This window comes from Triplophysa rosa, linkage group LG24, assembly GCF_024868665.1.
Source record: "Triplophysa rosa linkage group LG24, Trosa_1v2, whole genome shotgun sequence".
Classification (NCBI taxonomy): Eukaryota; Metazoa; Chordata; class Actinopteri; order Cypriniformes; family Nemacheilidae; genus Triplophysa; species Triplophysa rosa.
Window position 1 is genome coordinate 13676941 of NC_079913.1, and position 19963 is coordinate 13696903.

Genomic DNA, 19963 nt, shown 5'->3' on the forward strand with positions numbered 1-19963 from the left:
ATGGATAAAATGCCTGTTCTTTACCCAGTGGGGGAAAGAGGGGAGGCGTAATAGCTGCTGATCCCCCTAGAGGAAGGGGGAAGGGCTTTCGCAGGCGTACGCCCTACCGGCTGCCGATCCTACACACTGCCCTGCAGGACACGGGCTGACACCGGTTCCGCGTGTAGGTATTAGAACCTCACGGAGTTGTTGGGCGTAGCTCAACCCGCAGCTCTGCAGATGTCTGCTAGAGAGGCACCCTGAGCCAGTGCCCATGAGGAGTGTGCCTCACTCCCAACGGGCAGGGGCGAATTGAGATCGGTATGCCATAACGAGGGCATCCACGATCCAGTGCGCCAGCCTCTGATTGGAGACAGCCCTCCCTTCTGCTGACCTCCGAAACAGACAAAAAACTGCGTGCGGTCCAAGTAGAGGCGCAGTGCACGTACTGGACACAACACGGATAGGTTGGGTCTTCCTCCCCGGTGGGGAGCGCCTGCAGGTTCACCACCTGGTCTCTCGGGAGAGTGGTGGGAACTTCGAGCATGTAGCCGGGGCAGGGTCTCAAGATAACGTGAGAATCCAGGGCCCGAGTTCTTGGCAATCTGTGGACAAGGAGGGTGCTTGCAGATCCCCTACCCTCTTGGAGGTGAGCGCCATCAGGAAAGCCGTCTTTATCAAGAGTGAGGAAGAGCGGCAACTCCGAGAGGCTCAGGGGGGGGGGCTCTTGAGGCCCGCCACCTAGGTCGCAAGAGGGTACGGAGCGCGGATAAGGTGGTCACCTTCTCGCGCCCCTTAGGAACCTAATGACCAGGTTGTGCTGTCCCAGAGGCTACCCAGCAACTGGGTCATGATGAGCAGCCGTAGCGGCTACATACACTCCCAGTGTGGAGGGGGAGAGGTTACTCCCCAGTCTCTCTTGAGGAAGGGACAGCTCGTACCCGATTGAGCAACTCCGTGGGTCTTCTCGCCGAGAAGAGCATCAGGACGAGAAGAGGCGCCACCTATGGGCGTATAGCCGCCCAGTGGCCGAGGCCCTAGCCTGAGTGACGTCCCAACCAGACCGGGGGTGGGTCACTCAGGATCTCCTCGTCCCATCCAGACATGGAGACCAGGTTCTGCCTGGGATGCCGTATTGTGCCCCTTCCCCTGGGGAAGCAGGATCTTCGCCAGTGGGAGCGGCCAGGGGGGAGTTGTTGTCAGAGCCTTAACTCCGAGAACCAAGTCCTGGTTAGGCCAATGGGGCGTAACTAGTACCACTTGATGCTCCTCTTCCCTGGCCTTGCACAGGACCTGTGCATTGAGGCTCACTGGGGGGAAGGCGTACTTCCGCTTGTCCCGCGGCCAGCTGTGCGGAAAGGCATCCGTGCCAAGGGTTGCCTCGGACAGGGAGTACCAAAGCGGACAATGGGTGGAGTCCGGGGAGGCAACAGGACCACCTGTGCCTGGCCGAACTGCTCCCAAATGAGCCGGACTGCGCGGGGATGGAGTCACCACTCTCCGCGAGGCGTCGACTGACGAGGAAGTGCATCGGCTGTCTGGTTCGGGATGCCTGGGATGTGTGTGGCTCGCAGGGAACTGATCACCTGCTGACTCCAGAGGAGGAGGCGCCGGGCGAGTCATGTTAGCTGCCGTGAGCGAATGCCACCAAATGATATACGCCACAGCAGCTGTGCTGTCCGACCGGACCAGCTAGTGCTTGCCCTGCACGAGAGGTAGTAGCCTCCTCAATGCAAGTAGCACAACCAACAACTCTAGGCAGTTGAAATGCCAACGCAGGCGGGGGCCCGTCCACTGCCCCGACACTGCGTGCCCGTTGCACACGGCACCCCAACCCTGCAGGGAGGCATCCCTAAGGGGACCCCTGTCCGCAAGAAGGTCATGGGAGACCAGGGGGTTAGGGTGTGTCGGCAGAAAAGCGTGATGACCATACGCCTGCTGCCGGTGTGCCACGCTCTCCAAGGAACCTGACTCTGGAGCGGTCGCATGTGCATCGACCCGAGGGGGACCACCCCCACCGAGGATGCCATGTATCCCAGGAGCCTCTGAAAAGTTTCAGGGGGACCGCTGACTGCCTGAAGGCTTCAGGCAGTTCAACACTGACTGGGCGCACTCTGAAGTCAGTCGCGCTGCTTCATGGGGACAGAGTCGAGTTCCATACCGAGAAAAAGGATGCTCTACACCGAGGAGAGCTTGCTCTTTTCTCAGTTGACCTGTAGCCCCAACCGATCTAGGTGCCGGAGCACCAGGTCCCTGTGTGTACACAACAGATCTCGAGAGTGCCAAGATGAGCCAGTCGTCGAGATAGTTTAGTACCCGCACACCTCCTTCCCTGAGGGCAGGGAAGGCGGCTTCCACGACCTTAGTAAAGACCCATGGAGACAGGGACAGACCGAAGGGGAGGACCCTGTACTGATATGCCCGTCCCTCGAACGCGAACCGTAGGAACGGCCGAAGTCGAGGGAGGATAGAGACATGAAGTACGCATCCTTCAGGTCGATTGCCATGAAACTGCCGATACGCCCAGGGGAGAGTCACTGCAGGAAGGGACCGTCCGCTGTCCATGTCGTAGATTCCAGCAGAAAAATGATCATCAAAGATCGTAGAGAAGCTCATCAGATGCGTAGGCTCTGAAGAACAAAGGGTGAATGAATGAGCACGCCGGCTTCCCTCTTATACCCGGACATTCGGGGAGGAGTCCGGCATGCAAATTTCATTCGCCAATTTTCATACTCAGAAGATGATAGATTCTCAAGACAAACCCCATTCTGTCGGTTCGACACAACGTCGAGAGACCGACAGAAAGGGAAATTACTTTATAATTTTTTTGTTCTGTTGAACACAAACAGAGACATTTTGAAGAATGTAGGACAGCAAACAGTTCTGGGGCACTTTTGACTACCATTGTATTTTTTCCTACTATGGTAGGAATACATGAATATTATGGTTTGTGTGTGTGCGTGTGTGTGTGCGTGCGTGCGTGCGTGTGTGTTTGCGTGCGTGTGTCTGTGTGTGTGCGCATACTTGTCTGTGTACGTGTGTGCGTGTGCGCGTCCGTGTGTGTGTGTCTATGTGTGTTAGTATGTGTACATATTGTGTGTGTGGAGTGTTTTGTATGTGTATTGTGTTTTCACCTTTTTCTTGTTTTTACAGAAACAACTTTAATTGTTTTGCTTATAGTCAATATGTCTTATGTACAGCTGCTTTGTAACAATGAAAATTGTAAAAAGCGCTATATAAATAAAGTTGAGTTGAGTTGAGTTGAGTTTACAGATTTGGAATAACTCGAAGTTGAGTAAATGTTGATCATCGTTTTTGGGTGAAGTACCCCTTTAAGAAATGTATCTTAGAGCTGTGGAAATTGTTTCACGATATCATATCTGTTTCCTTCTTTTGGTTGAGCTGCCAAAATGCGACCCGCATCAGCATATATAATATACATTTTTTGTTTGTTGAATTTTGTGTTTTCTGCCATATTTTTAATTTAATTAAAAATTCTGTTTTATTTTTCAGTGACGGACCTGTATATTTTTATTAAGTTACATGCAGAAGGTTGAATTAAACCTTGAAGGCTGTTGATTTCAACAATATAGAAAATCTTACTAATCATAATTTTTTGCAAATACGTCTGTTATTTGAATTTCCTTTTTTATATTTGTCCAAAATATTTTGCTACATTTGTAATTGTGAACCTTTTATTGTATATCGAATCGTAACACCCTTAAATACAAGCCTTGGTCCATTTTCTTCTGGATATACAAATACTTCCTATCATAAAAACGTACCCCTCAGATAAGGTTGATCAACTGTAAAAGTTACAATATACAGATATTGCTGACATCCTGACGTCTTATTCGTTTTAATGCTGCTTTCTCTCATTTTCTCTTCTTTCCCGGTTGGACCCAGCTGAACTTTTCTGTTTTCGCTGCTATTGAGGTTTTTACAGGTCAAGTCCCAAGTTTGCCGCTGATTCTAAGTTTGTCTAGAACTTTAGTGCTTGTTAGGATATTAGAACGTATCAAACACACTCTGTTAGGCAGGAGGTACAGTACTGCATAACAGTTTTCCATATTATGATTAATGAGCGTCCAAATTTATCTGAATAATTTGGTTGCCAGGGCATTGATATGTAGATGAATTCTAAGGTGTTCTGGGTGGTTTCAAGGATACTGGTGCAATTCTTAGTGATATTCTGTTCTGTATATGGCTTATGAATCTAATTTAATGTAAATGGACTTCTGAGCTATTTAATGATAAGCCAGGCAAAAATAGGAAGTCAGTTTAAAAAGCGCATATATTCTGCAGGATTTGAGGTTTTGTTCATGTCTGTAGAGACTAGAGTCATTGTAACAGTGTCTTTTCTCATATTTGTCCATCCTTAGGTTCTCTCAGTACCTCATAGGAGACTGGTGTGCTGCAGTCGGCTGTTTGAGGTGACTGACATCAACAAAGCCCAGAAGCAAGCTGCTCACCAGAGAGAGGTCTTCCTCTTCAACGACCTACTTGTGGTAACTAAGCAAATTTGATTAATGCTATCTTCTTTTATTTAGACTTTCTAATCATTTCCTGTCCTTTATTAGTGTTGAGTATTACAGTTTTTCTCGATTGCTAACACACAATTCATGAAACAACTCACCATTTTCTGATAACTATAAACACATTCTCAGAACAATACACCAACTTGTACAAACCCCACACACAAACAGCCTCAATTTACAAAGGTTTAACCATGTTCTCATTCAGAAAACACAAACACACAATATAATGAACTGAAGTGTCAAGATGTAAACTCAAATAGCACACATTTGTCCATCAGTAAACATTCAGTTGCAAAACTGATGACACACCAATCAGATATCAGGATAATATCAATAGGAGCACAGGTAATTGTGCATCCTAGAATCATCTACTGGGCTTTATACTACTTACTGTAAACATACAGTATAATTACAGTACACACTTTATATGAGAGACATTTCTCTATTCTGTATCCAGTAAACTGTAGCACGTGTACACCCTTTTTACCTGTTCTGTATTTTTGCAGAAAATACGGAATACTTTTACAAAATTGGGCCAAAGGTGCAGAGGATGCCATATTTTTTACAATGCCTCCTATTGACAAATCGCTTCACTGTATTGTTTCCTTTATCGTCTCTGTAAGTCGCTTTGGTTAAAAGCATCTGCTAAATGCCTGAATGTAAATGTTATTTGTGCAGTTGTGTACCGTATTGTGTTGCATGACCAGTTTATATTGTTCTTTGGTTTTTGAACTTCTCTTGTCTTGTAAGATCATCTTCATCTACTTTACAGTAGTGTAATGTTTTATTTTTATTTTTTCCTAAAACTCATTCTTGCACTTTGCTCTATGTGCACTCTTTTATGTTGTATATTCTAATAAACACTAAGCTGTCAAATTATTCTTGAATCCCAATAAGAGGTTTTAGTAACAGTGTTTAGAATTGATCTCACCAGTGTCTAAGACTATGTTGCAGTGTGGGTGATTTTGAGGGCTTGTGTGTCATATCTGCAGGAAAAGTTTGGTTTTTCAGCAAGTTTGAATGGTCTTGAGAAGAGAGCTTCATTTTGACCTGAAAATAGGATGTTTGGGGAATTGGGTGAGATGTTATGGATTTGTGTTTACTGTATTGAGAATACGAGGCATAATTTCAAGAAATGTGTTTAAGCAATCGAGAAAAACTATAATAATAAATTGTAGCGGAAAAACGAGCACAGTAAATTCAATGTGATTTAAATTAGATGTATACATTTTCTATTGATGGAATAAAATCATCAAATAAGCCCTATAGTTGAAAATATATGCAGACACGCAGGGAAGACTTCTTTTTTTTTTATTGTAAAAAATAACATTTTGTGAAAACATGACTCCGGTGTCTGGAACACAGTGATGTTGTGATGCTCTACAGTCTTAGTATGTCAGATCGCCTTAGTCTTCACTTTTAATAGATTTGCATAATGGCTTCAGGAAACCAGTTGTTGAAAACAATGCAATCTCCACATATAAATAATAATGCTACTACTGAATACCATTCAGGTCCCACTTTATATTAAATATGATGTACTTACATATGAGAAAAAACATTTTATACATTGGACTTATTGTGCACATAGCATATAGGCAGGTTTGGGGCAAGAGTGGAATTACATTACAGTGTAATTACAAATGCGGTAAATACAATTTAACACATATGTACACCTCTGCCTTATTATGTAAGTACAAAGCATTGACAGAATTTTGTGTCATTTAAAACAATAGATGAATTTTCTATCTTTCCATGGTTTCATTGTCATACAGTAGGGCACGCTATTTATTTATACTATATGTTCATATAGAAGAAAATATCATAGTTTTGTGAAAATGATCAAAAGTGCTGGTGCTGGCTGGCAAAAAAACGCTGGCCTGGAAACAGTAAAAGACATCTAAAGTGGGGCCATAGTTCATTCCTAAGCATACTCCAACGTTGAGCTTTAAGTATACACAACATTAGCATAGCCTGCATATATTTGCACTTATTAATGGCAGACGAGGTGGCAACACCGCTGTTGTTTAACAGGAAGTCAAATAAGCAAAGGAAGAGACGGATACACTCGCAAACTACAGGAGACCATCACAACAACCCACGTTAATTAGGGCTTGTGTGGGAAGGTTAGGAGAGACCTACATTTGTATACAGTGACTTCAGTTCAAGTACAAAGACCGCACAAAATACAAACTCATTGCAAACTTCAGAAGGACAGCCAAAATAGTATAGACCACTTCGGAAAACGTAAACAATGCTGGTCAGGAAGAACTTCCTGTTTCAGTTTTATGGAAGTCAAGGTCCCCTGGGCACTGGCCCCATTGGCCTGGTCAGTAATCCATCCCTGCCAACAGAACATTTATAACCACATTAAAATGTTAAAAGAAAATCTTTAACATCTTTATTGTGGGCTATAGTTTGTATGTGTTTACTGGCCGTATACACATTGAAAGGCTATGCATACTATTTAAGCATTTGCATAAAAATGTAAGTAGTGAAACATAACAGGATACACAAATATATATAAAATAAGTGACTTGACAACAATGTTATATACTTTTGTCATTGCATAAACACTGAATGTCCCCACAGTTCACCATAGACTTTAATTTTCCGGATTGCCCCTTTTGTTCCCCCTAGTATTTCCCCCCTTACAGTGTAGCATTTTACTTTCTCTCATTTTTTTTATATCTGAAACAGTGGTTTTGTTGCAGTTTCTCTGTCTTGCAGAAATTCTTCTGCTCTTTGCACTGTAAAGCTGTTGCCCTCCATGTGAATACAATTCACGTGGAGGGCAACAGTGAATAATAAGGTCAATAATGAAGTTCGGTGCTCTGGTAATTTAGTCAGAGCCACAAAGTAAAGCCCACAAAATTAATCAAAGATTAAATGTTTATTATAATTAATGCAGGCATTAGACTGGAAGGCTATCACAGAGATGTATTAAACCCTCCTCATAATTACAAGAGCTCATGTTAATCTTGCGATAAAACCAAACGATAAAAGTACAAAACACATTTTTCCCATCACAATCAGAAGGGAATCTGGGAGAAGTCAAGCTTGATTGAAGACACATTTTAGGCACATTGCATGTGAAATAGAACGCTAGGAAGTTTATACAGGAAACGAAAAGTATGTTCCCTTTCTGTCGGTCTCTCGACGTTGTGTCGAACCGACAGAATGGGGTTTGTCTTGAGAACCTATCATCTTCTGAGTATTTAGAAAAGGCCAATGAAAATTGGCGAATGAAATTTGCATGCAGGGCTCCTCCCCGGATGTCCGGGTATAAGAGGGAAGCCGGCATGCTCATTCATTCACCTTTTGTTCTTCAGAGCCTACGCATCTGGTGAGCTTCTCTACGATCTGGATGATCTTTCTTTCTGCTGGAATCTACGACGTGGACAGCGGACGGTCCCTTCCTGCAGTGACTCTCCCCTGGGCGTCTCGGCAGTTCCGGAGGTGTTCGAGCAAATTTCCTTTTCTAAAAGAGCAAATTTCTCCAGCGTGGCTTGTCCCGCTGTTCTCATGGGTGCAACACACTCATCGAGGAGGGGGACGGACACAATGCCTGCTTCCAGTACGCTGGGGCAGACGTTGTGGATACGTCCTGCCCGCACTGCGGGCGGTGACGATTCAGACGTTGCGTCACAGGTGGCTGTGTTCCCAGGGACTCAGCCACCACCTCGTTTGCTCCCCGTTCCGTGGCGGCAGGACTACGGCCCTGCCGTCCGCTACGGCAAGCAGCGAGGGTGATATGAGGATTACTGTGAGCGATAATCCGCCAGCCACGGGCTCACGGACCGTTCACACCTCGTCTCGCTCGTCTGACCGTTCCCCAGGAGACGGTCCGCCGTCTTATTCCTCAATCACGTATTCGGACACGATGCGTGATGATGAGATGCCCTTGGGACACTCGTCGAGGAGAGGGACGGACACAATGCCTGCTTCCAGTACGCTGGGGCAGACGTTGTGGATACGTCCTGCCCGCACTGCGGGCGGTGACGATTCAGACGTTGCGTCACAGGTGGCTGTGTTCCCACGGGACTCAGCCACCACCTCGTTTGCTCCCCGTTCCGTGGCGGCAGGACTACGGCCCTGCCGTCCGCTACGGCAAGCAGCGAGGGTGATATGAGGATTACTGTGAGCGATAATCCGCCAGCCACGGGCTCACGGACCGTTCACACCTCGTCTCGCTCGTCTGACCGTTCCCCAGGAGACGGTCCGCCGTCTTATTCCTCAATCACGTATTCGGACACGATGCGTGATGATGAGATGTCTCTTGCAGCATCGGGGGGTGACGTACTGCCATCCGACTCCGACGATTCCTCGGGCTCCCTCCCTCGGGGGGTCGAGCCCAGGAAGAAGCGGACGTCGAAATGTCAGCCATGCTTTCCCGGGCCGCCGTGAGTGTTGGGTTGCAGTGCCCGCACTGCCTCTCCCGGCGCTCGCGGCTGGCTACATGGCGCCTCGGGTTTGAGCGCGGCTCCAAGCCGCGCCCGCCCCCAGTGCCGTGTTTACCGGAAGTGCATGAGGAACTTTGTAAGACCTGGAACGCCCCTTCCCGGCACGTTTCACGTCAAACAAAGTTCTGTCACCCTCTCTTCCCTCGAGGTTGAGACAGCTGGAGGATACGTCGGTGTCCCCCAGGTGGAGTATGCCGCCGCGGTGCACTCGTGCCCGTAGGTGGCGGCCACCTGGGGGGGCTCGACCTAGACTCCCGTCCAAAGCATGTGGTGTCTCGGCATCTCTGGTGTCGAGAGCTTACATTGCGGCGGACCAAGCTGCCTCCTCTCTCCACGCTATGGCTCCTGCCAGGCCAGGGCGTTGAGAGAGCTCCACGAGGGTAAGACCGACCCAGCGCTTATGCAGGAACTCCGCGCCGCCACCGACCTCGCTCTACGGGCGACCAAGGTGACCACGCGGGCCCTGGGTCGGACGATGTCCACACTTGTGGTCCATGAGAAACTCCTCTGGCCAATCCTTGCGCAGATGAGTAACGCTGAGAAGGTCCGCTTTCTCGACGTACCCGTCTCGCAAGGGGGGGCTGGTTGGTGTTACTGTCGAGCCGCAGCGGCCCCGCTCACCCCCCGCCCGTCGGGGGGGGCGCGAGACCCGCACGCGGCCTCCCCGGAGGGTTCTCGACAGTAAGAAGCAGTCCTCCGTGCCGCAACTCGGCCGCCTCGGCCGTCGAGTCCCGTGCACTGTCTGCTTCCCAGCAGCCCTGGTCCTCTTCAACGCCCTCCAGCGCTGGCGCCCCCCACTCAGGCGGCCCCCCCTGGAGGAGACAGCGAAGAGGAGACCATCGCCCCATCAGCAGCCGCGGGGAAGCGGCCCTCATGGGAAGACCTCAGGGGGATCGAGGCTACCATTGGGCCCGACCCCAGCCACATCGCTGGGAAGTCGGATAGGGACGGATCCTGCCCCGTCTCTCCATCTGCTGGCCCCCTCCGGGGGGCTAGCGCCCACTTACTCTCAAAAAAGGAGAGTTTCCTCTCTCTCTCTGGGTTACCACAGCCGCTCTCACCCTCTGCACGACGGTGAACGGCAAACTCGACGTTGCGTCATGGCGAAGCGCAATGTCGAGTATAAACACCAGCCCTCAGCACTCTCAGTCAGACAGTGCGTTGAGCTGCGCAGTCGCCAGGCAGGAAAAACAGCAGAGCCGATCTCCTCCCCGGGGGACCTCCCCCGGCAAGGAATCCGTACTGCTAGCCATCGAACCACCCCCCGGGGGGACGATGAAAAAGATCGTACCTTTAGTCCCCGTCTCATTTTTGGGAGCCTGTCCGGCTTCCCAGACTGTCAGGCTGGCTAGGGAAGACGATCCGTCTCGGCTACGCGATCCAGTCGCCTCACGCCCGCCAAGTTCAGCATCCGATATACCTCAGTCAGAGGCTAGGATGTTCCCGTACTTCGGGCCGAGGCCGCCACCCTTCTGGTGAAGGGAGTGATCGAGCCCGTCTCACCAGCCGAGATGTTCAGCGGGTTTTACAGCCTGTACTTCATTGTCCCCAAGAAAGGCGGGGGGTTGCGCCCTATCTTGGGTCTGTGTGTTCTGAACAGGCACCTACACAATAGCTGCCTTTCAGGTTGATCACGCAGAAGCGCATCCTGACGTCCGTCAGGTGTCAGGACTGGTTCATGGCAATCGACCTGAAGGACGCGTACTTCATGTCTCGATCCTCCCTCGACATCGGCCGTTCCGACGGTTCGTGTTCGAGGGACGGGCATATCAGTACAGGGTCCTCCCCTTCGGTCTGTCCCTGTCTCCACGAGTCTTTACGAAGGTCGTGGAAGCCGCCCTCCTTCCCCTTAGGGAAGGAGGTGTGCGGGTACTAAACTATCTCGACGACTGGCTCAGTTTGGCGCACTCTCGAGATCTGTTGTGTACACACAGGGACCTGGTGCTCCGGCACCTAGATCGGTGGGGCTACAGGTCAACTGAGAAGAGCAAGCTCTCCCCGGTGCAGAGCGTCCTCTTTCTCGGTATGGAACTCGACTCTGTCCTCATGAGCGGCCCCGCTCACCCCCCGCGGGGGGCGCGAGACCCGCGACGAGGAAGCCCGCACCCACGCGGCCTCCCAGAGGCAGTGCGACTGACTACAGAGCGCACCCGATCAGTGTTGAACTGCCTGAAGCTTTCAGACAGTCAGCGGTCCCCCTGAAACAATTTCAGAGGCTCCTGGGATACATGGCATCCTCGGCGGGGGTGGTCCCCCTCGGGTCGATGCACATACGACCGCTCCAACACTGGCTACAGAGTCAAGTTCCTTGGAGAGCGTGGCACACCGGCAGCAGGCGTATGGTCACACGCTTTTCTGCCGACACACCCTAACCCCCTGGTCTCCATGACCTTCTTGCGGACAGGGGTCCCCTTTGGGATGCCTCCCTGCAAGGTTGGGGTGCCGTGTGCAACGGGCAAGCAGTGTCGGGGCGGTGGACGGGCCCCCGCCTGCGTTGGCATTTCAACTGCCTAGAGTTGTTGGTTGTGCTACTTGCATTGAGGAGGCTACTACCTCTCGTGCAGGGAAGCACGTGCTGGTCCGGTCGGACAGCACAGCTGCTGTGGCGTATTCTTTCACTCACAGCAGCTAACATGACTCGCCCGACGCCTCCTCCTCTGGAGTCAGCAGGTGATCAGCTCCCTGCGAGCCACACACATCCCAGGCGTCCTGAACCAGACAGCCGATGCGCTCTCTCGTCAGTCGACGCCTCGCGGAGAGTGGCGACTCCCTCCCCGCGCAGCCGGCTCATTTGGGGCAGTTCGGCCAGGCACAGGTGGTCCTGTTGCCTCCCCGGACTCCACCCATTGTCCGCTTTGGTACTCCCTGTCCGAGGTACCCTCGGCACGGATGCCCTTGCGCACAGCTGGCCGCGGGACAAGCGGAAGTACGCTTCCCCCCAGTGAGCCTCATTGCACAGGTCCTGTGCAAGGCCAGGGAAGAGGAGCATCAAGTGGTACTAGTTACGCCCCTTTGGCCTAACCAGGACTTGGTTCTCGGAGCTGAGGCTCTGACAACAACTCCCCCCTGGCCGCTCCCCCTGGCGAACAGCTTCCCCAGGGGAAGGGGCACGTTACGGCATCCCAGGCAAAACCTGGTCTCCATGTCTGGACGGGACGAGGAGATCCTGAGTGACCCACCCCCGGTCCGGTTGGGACGTCACTCAGGCTAGGGCTTCGGCCACTGGGCGGCTATACGCCCATAGGTGGCGCCTCTTCTCGTCCTGGTGCTCTTCTCGGCGAGAAGACCTGCGGAGTTGCTCGGTCGGGTACGGGCTGTCCCGTCCTCAAAAGAGACGGGGGAGTAACCTCTCCCCCTCCACACTGGGAATGTATGTAGCCGCTACGGCCGCTCATCATGACCCGAGTGCTGGGTAGCCTCTGGGACAGCACGACCTGGTCATTAGGTTCCAAAGGGGCGTGAGAGGGTGACCACCTTATCCGCGCTCCATACCCTCTTGCGACCTAGGTGGCGGGCCTCAAGAGGCCCCGCTCCCTTCGAGCCTCTCGGGGTTACCGCTCTTTCTCAGTCTTGATAAAGACGGTGTTTCGCATTGCGCTCACCTCCAAGAGGGTAGGGGATCTACTGTACAAGCACTCTCCGTGTCCGCAGATTGCCTAGCACTCGGGGCCGGGATTCTCACGTTATCTTGAGACCCCGCCCCGGCTACGTGCCCAAGGTTCCCACCACTCTCCCGAGAGACCAGGTGGTGAACCTGCAGGCGCTCCCCACCGGGGAGGAAGATCCAACCTATCCGTGCTTGTCCAGTATGTGCACGGCGCCTCTGCTTGGACCGCACGCAGAGCCCAGAAGCTCTGAGCAGCTCTTTGTCTGTTTCGGAGGTCAGCAGGAGGGCTGTCTCCAAACAGAGGCTGGCGCACTGGATCGTGGATGCCCTCGTTAGGGCATACCAATCTTTTTTTCCTGCCCGTTGGGGGTGAGGCACACCCCTCGTGGCTGGCTCAGGGCGCCTCTCTGGCAGACATCTGCGGAGCTGCGGGTTGGGCTATGCCTAACAACTCCGTGAGGATCTAATACCTACGCGCGGAACCGGTGTCAGCCCGCATCCTGGCAAGGTGTGGGACCAGCAGCCGGTAGGGCATACGCCTGCGGAAGCCCTTCCCCCTCCGGGGGGAGCAGTGGCGATCCCGCCTCACTTCTTTCCCCTCGGTAAAGAACAGGCATTCCATCCATCACTAAGCACCCTTCCAGGGAACAGGCTGGGCAGAGCAGCCCTGCCCCTTTAGGCCGGGGAACAGTTGAGTTATCTCCCACATAGCTCTAACCGGACCTAGTGCTCCAAACGTGGTAACCCCCCCTCCGTGGGCTGTTCCGTCTGATGTATCCTCATGAATGGTTCCCACCTTGGCAACCCATGACCTCCCCAGGTGGACTCCCACCTTGCGGTTAACTCCTGCAGTCCGCACATTCCTCCCATGAGTTCTCCCCTGATGGTGAGACCATGTGGTGTCTCCACTAATTCCTCCCTACGGTAGGTAGTGCCTCTGCAGCGTTTTTCCCCCCAGGGGGGAATAATGCTTACCCAGTGGCCCGTACGGTGCCGGGCGGTTTCTCGCCATTTAGAGAATCAGGCCTCCACCCGTGACGGCCGGCATTAGAGGGCTTCCCAACTTTTTGTGGAAAGCTCTGGGTCCCTCTTCCTCTCCACTGGAAGGTCATAATTTCGCGCTAGCGTGTTCGTCTGACTCGCCCAGGCCAGTCAACGTCGCTCCGCAGAGATTGTGACGCGGCTCAGTGCTGTGGCGTTTTCCATAGGAACCCCATTCTGTCGGTTCGACACAACGTCGAGAGACCGACAGAAAGGGAACGTCTTGGTTACGGATGTAACCTCGGTTCCCTGATGGAGGGAACGAGACGTTGTGTCCCTCATGCCACAACACTGGCCGCCCACCCCAGCGGTCGGGGGAGGATGCTTAGGCTCCTCAGACCAAAGGTGAATGAATCAGCACGCCGGCTTCCCTCTTATACCCGGACATCCGGGGAGGAGCCCGGCATGCAAATTTCATTCGCCAATTTTCATTGGCCTTTTCTAAATACTCAGAAGATGATAGGTTCTCAAGACAAACCCCATTCTGTCGGTTCGACACAACGTCTCGTTCCCTCCATCAGGGAACCGAGGTTACATCCGTAACCAAGACGTTTTAAATATCTAGTTAATATAATGCAATAACACAATCTTTATTTGTTTTGGTTTAAGTTTTTAACTGTTTTTTAGACTGTTTTGGTTGTGTTTAGTAGAGATATGATTTGCCTCAGGAATTATTGTTTTTCAATATTGTTATTGTTTTGGCAAAATGAAATATAGAGTTGATATTACCGAATTGTGAGTAATCCAGAGGGGAGTGCAGTAAATAGACTCTGAACTCCAAACACCAATAGCATTCTGTTTTACTGACATAAACCCAATTTATGGAAATTATATTTCAATTTATCCAAATTATGAGGTAGTATGTGTCCTTTTAACAAACACAATGCAAGTAATATTTTTAATAGGACAGATGTGATGTAATATTAATTATAATGTGGAATTTTAATGTGTAAAAAAATTATTAAAATAGTTAAAGCTGCAATCAATAACTATTTTGGGGGTTAAAAATAAACAAAAATCAGTTATTGAGCAAGGACAAAAAAATCAGTCCCCTTTTCAGTCTCCTTTCCCACGTAACAGTAAACTTCGAGTGATACGTCTTTAAATATTACATTATATATAATATAAAAAACACTGTATGTCCCAATATTTGTGTATACTGTTATTTTTTATTCTCATTACAGTTGCAATGCATTAGCAACTTTTTACTGTCAAACTCTGTTGGCATTAATTCTAAGTTGCATTTCTCATGCACTTTGGGTGAGACAGGCTATTTCTGTGGAATGCCGAATTCTAAATCAGTCCCTAATGAGCTTCTATTTTCGTCAGGATTCTACCTTAAATCTAACCACCTATGCAGACAATAGACGTTAAGGCAGCTCACTAGAAGTGAATACAAAGCCATTACCATTATTTTTGTTCTGTTGTCTTATTAGCATCTCTTACTTTTACAGATGTTAAAACTGTGTCCAAAGAAGAAGAGTACAGCTGCTTACACTTTCTGCAAGGCCATGGGTCTACTGGGCATGCAGTTTCACCTGTTTGAGAACGAATGTAAGATTTTACACTTTGAGAGGAGAATGAGAAAAAAGAAAAAACCCGTACAAAAGTTTCTATCAAGTAAAAAATCTCTAAAGGAAAATAAAGGATACATCTTTTTTAAGAAACCTTGAAATTCATAAAAATGCAATTAATGAAAAATGCTAATGTAAACCATTTTTACTACTTGCTAGCACCTTCACTAGAGACGAGTCACTATAGAGTAAAAGGAAACAACATACAAGATCTACACTATTATGTGCCTTTTCAACACCCACCTAATTTATTTACCTCCAACAAAGAGAATAACAAATGATAAATGAAGATGACAAGCAACGAACAAACCCTCTCATTTTCCAATTAAGGTAGCCAGAAGCATCTCTCTCCTCCCACTCTCTGTCTCTCTCACTCTTTCACTCTCTCACACGTGTGGCAGATGGGCTGTAATTAACCGAGATGAGTGTTATGGCTTGAGCTTATTTTTTGCCCCTCTCGATATTATAATGATGGACTAAATAGAATAGAAGTGATTGGAAAGACACACAAATGAGAAAATAAACAAATAAACAAACAAACAAACGTTTCAGTCATAATAGCCACAGCCACTAAACAACACTGAATCATTATTTTTGATGGTTCTTGGTAGTTCATCGGGTGTTTAAAGGTATAATTTGAGGTTTAAAAAGTTGTGGTATGTGGTATAATGTCTTACCTGTCGTGACAGATACAGATAATAACAGATGCTTCATTTTCTCATGCAGCTTCTCCAGTGACAGCTCACGAACAGCTCACATAATTTACTGTATGCCAATTTTTATGTGACGTTTTTGAAATAGTAGAAGAGACATTTCTTAGCTAGCAATGGCAACAAAGAAATTAGATCCCCATCAGTGGCGTAGCAATTCAGGTCCGGGCCCATATGCAAAAACTTTTAAAGGGTCCCATCCGTCTGTTCGCAACTGTGTTGCGCATTACTGGACATCGGTTGTTTACGCAGGTTTGTTATTAAATTTGGCCCCAAATCCCCCGAGCCCATAATGCACCTGCATACCCAGACGCTACGCCACTGATCCCCATCCACGATTGTTACAAAGAGATGCGTTTTGGCTTTTTCTTAGACACTTTCCATTGTGCAACTGTTATATACATTTGACATCATACCCACAACGGTGCTGTTATGAGCATATAACATTGTATCAATGCTATGCTGACATATGGCCATGTTTTATGTTAGGGAGTTGAAGTTAACAGTCATTCTCTCTGTCTGTTTCAGACTATCCTCATGCGATCACCATTGTGTCTCCATGTTCGGGCTCTGACAAGAAACAGGTGTTGAATTTTTGTGCTCAGAGCGCAGAAGAGCTGCTGAAGTTCATCGAGGACCTAAAGGAGTCCATCGCCGAGGTGTCAGAGATGGAGCAGATACGTATTGAATGTGAGTTTGTGTCGGCATGTGTGAGAGACTGAATGACATTTGAGAGAGAGAGAGTGACATTTACTGATGGTGTAACCTAGGACATTATCAGAAAATATAGTATGTGAGGAATCCTCTGACAGAACTGTTAAACCTAAAATCCAAATGCAGCTATAAAGTATATAATCGCCATAAACTTATATAGACGGTTTCAACGGCAACAACACTATGTGGCCCAAACTTAACTTTCAACAGACCACTGCAAAGAATCAATAACTGTTAAGTAGTTTTAATGTAATTTAATATAGTGACTATACAGTAAAATATTAGTTCATATTAAAATAAATTAAATATATAATAAATGGTTAAATTATAACCAAACACAGACCGGAAGTTAACTTTGCGCCAGGTGCGTGCCTCTAATGAAACCGTCTATATAAATTCTCTCGATTCTTTCATGTTTATAGAATATAAAGTATTTAATAGTCCATAAATGGGATATGAAATGCAAAAAATTGAAAAAGTTGTTTACTTTATTATTTATGTTGCTTCATAAAAGACTAAATTGCAAAAGATCATGTTGACAATTAGGTTTACAGTATAATGCAAGAAAAAATACCCCTCAGAGAATACCATGGTACGATCATATTACATGATTCCTTCAATAAAAAAATCTGGGTAGAAAACAAGCACAATTGCCAAACATACCACTTACATTCATTTTTGCTGCATAAATATTTGCTCTCAAATTATATTATAGTAAGCGTGAAGATAAAATATTCAAACCTTTTTACATGCATCTTTATATTTGTGCCTTTTGCTTGCTTCGTGGTGTGAATCAGCAGTCGTTGCTTAAATGCTGCACAGTGTTTCCATGGTAACAGTGTAAAGCTGGCCATTGGCTTGGTTAACAGAAGTAACCTAGTTGTTGGCAGCTGCAGTAAACCGGATGCTGGTTGTCACTTATTGGTTGGTTACAAATTTTCAAAAAAGAATTTTCAAAAAAGTGAGCGGTGAAGGATGTGCTTGGCTTGTTGCTACACTGATAGAATGCTTGGCAGGACATTTGATGTTGTGTTCCATTGTCTTTCATTCATACACATGTGAATTTGGGAGACTGAAAATACAAGCTCATCCAAATGATGTTGCATTACAAGAAAATGTTGAGGACTTCAATGCTGCAGGAAAAAGAATTACTGCATATATATATTCACATTTTGTATTCTTTATTATCTTTAGTGTTGTGTATTATTTAATAAAAAAGAAGTCCAAGAGTGTGACATCATATACTGTTCATATCCCATTCTTTAATATCCTTATAGCATCAGGACTATACTGTAGACATGTAGACATAGCTTTGTGTAATGAGCTTACTGTTGCCACTTGTGACAAAATGTTTAATGCTCATTTTTATTTTGCATTACATAAACATAAAATGTCAATAAACAAAAAGTCAAAAGTGACCACCCCTAAGTCTCTACAATAATCACCAGATGTGGCTCAGAGTAAATGTGGATTTTCTTTCACCTATTTTATCATCAGATAGGCCAAAGCAAAATCGTGTTTTATAAAAAAGAGAAGCCACTTACATATTTTGAATTATCAGTTTTATTTATGTTTGTTTATAGCTTCTCTAATTTATTGGTGTTTATTTTTTTTATTTCTGTACGAATGTCATGTATGTATTTGTTTGCTTACCCCACTTTCCTGCATCATTCTGTCCTTTAGGAAACTGAGAAGTTTCGATGTTACATAATTAATGAAATGTGTCAGGCTTTCCAATATCCTCCAAAAGAACAAAGAAAGACCTGGAAGCGGAAATAGGGTTGTTGAAACACATCTTTGGTTTTCCATCAGGGAGAAAGACAGAAAAGCAAGTTTGTGTGCTAGTGGACATCAAAGTGTGTATTCTGCTGAGGCTGGTTGGTGCTCATTCATTACATTCTGTACTACAGAGAGCAATGGTCAATGGGAAGTCTTGTGGTCTGTGTATTTGCGTGATCAGAGAGGTTAGAACCATCTCCCTTTTAAGAAAACAGCTTTTAAGAAGAACACCCACAATAGCTGTAACCAACACATCTATATACAGTATATACTATATACAGTATATATATATACTGTATACTGTATGCAGGGGCGGGCTTACCATTAGGCAAAGGTAGGCAATCGCCTGGGGCCCCGAGCTACCAGGGGCCCCAAAAAGGAAGGGGTGGACTTAACCAATAAGCCATGTCAGCAGCCACGTAGAGCCCCAAGTAATCATCAAAATAGTCGGGATATCCCTGTTAACGTTTTACTTATTACATCTGTACGAAGGCACTCCCCTCATTATAGATTAGAGTGGACCATTCCATTAGCACAGTATATGCGCGAGACGAGTTCGACACCAGCTAGAGAAAGTTAACGCAGCGGCAGAATTAGTAGAACTGCCCACAGCGAGAGTGTCATTGTGTGATACATTAGCTGCAAAACGAAGTAAAAGTCGCAGGGAAATAAAACAACAAAGAATGCAGCTACACCACCAGAGAGGAAAAAAGACGATTTACAAAAGATTGTTGCCAAAAGTCTCTGCTTTTTCCCCACACAAACTCCACCTCTCTCCCGGCCACGAGCAATGATAATGCGCCGGTGAGTATCTCTCCATGAACACCGACAACACAGTTATAATGACTGAAGACCAAAACATCTGTCAAACAAAGAGCGCTGTGCGCTTGGTAGGAGAGGGCCAGTTCAAAGGTAGAAAGGTTTGACTCCGCTGCGCATGGGCACATAAAGACATAATATAACAACGTCAGTGCAGTGCTAACGATTCGTACTGTATGCACTAGTACAGAAATATGGTCACATTTAAATGCATGAAAGGACGGAGAGAGGGCACACTTTGTATATAGTAATCCCAGATCAGGGTTTTTCCTGCATAAAGAAATTGGAGGCGGCCGCTTCAATCAAATTTCGTGCCGCCTTAGATTCTCGTCAAAAATATGTCGAGTGTCTTCACAAAAAACACTTCGTGCATTATTAAACAGATTGTCATTTGTAACTGCAGTTACGCCACAATGGAGGCGCTGTTTCGTTACCAGCAGTGAGACGCTGAAGAGTTCAGTAAAAGAGCTATATTAGGAGCTGTATTAGCTGTGTTTCATGGCTGTTCAGGAGTTTTACGTTCAATTTACATTTTCTTGAATTTCTTGAAAAGATTTCTTAAATTAATTTGCTGTACATCATTATAATGTTTTTAGCTGTGAAGTTGGCTCGTTGAATCAGCGTTATTCTGTACACAGCGAGTTCGCCAGTATGAACGCACATTGCGATCAGAACGACTCGCAAACAAATGACTCATTTGAACCAATTCGTTTACACAGAATGTAAGAGATCAGTGAAT

At 47.3% G+C, this 19963-nt stretch overlaps 2 protein-coding genes across 5 annotated transcripts in view; one reads left to right on the top strand and one right to left on the bottom strand.

Moving 5' to 3' along the window:
- iqsec3a (IQ motif and Sec7 domain ArfGEF 3a) overlaps window positions 1–19963 on the top strand; it is a 207817-nt gene that overhangs the window by 151909 nt on the left and 35945 nt on the right. For all 4 annotated transcript variants that reach the window (XM_057323667.1, XM_057323666.1, XM_057323665.1 and 1 more), the window contains exons 9-11: window positions 4362–4487; window positions 15083–15182; window positions 16441–16602. In XM_057323667.1, coding sequence (XP_057179650.1) covers window positions 4362–4487; window positions 15083–15182; window positions 16441–16602 — 388 coding nt within the window. The remainder of the gene's footprint in view (window positions 1–4361; window positions 4488–15082; window positions 15183–16440; window positions 16603–19963) is intronic.
- slc6a1l (solute carrier family 6 member 1, like) overlaps window positions 16609–19963 on the bottom strand; it is a 65536-nt gene continuing 62181 nt past the window's right edge. The window contains exon 15 of the transcript XR_008961903.1: window positions 16609–18389. The gene's annotated coding sequence lies outside the window, so the exon portion shown is untranslated. The remainder of the gene's footprint in view (window positions 18390–19963) is intronic.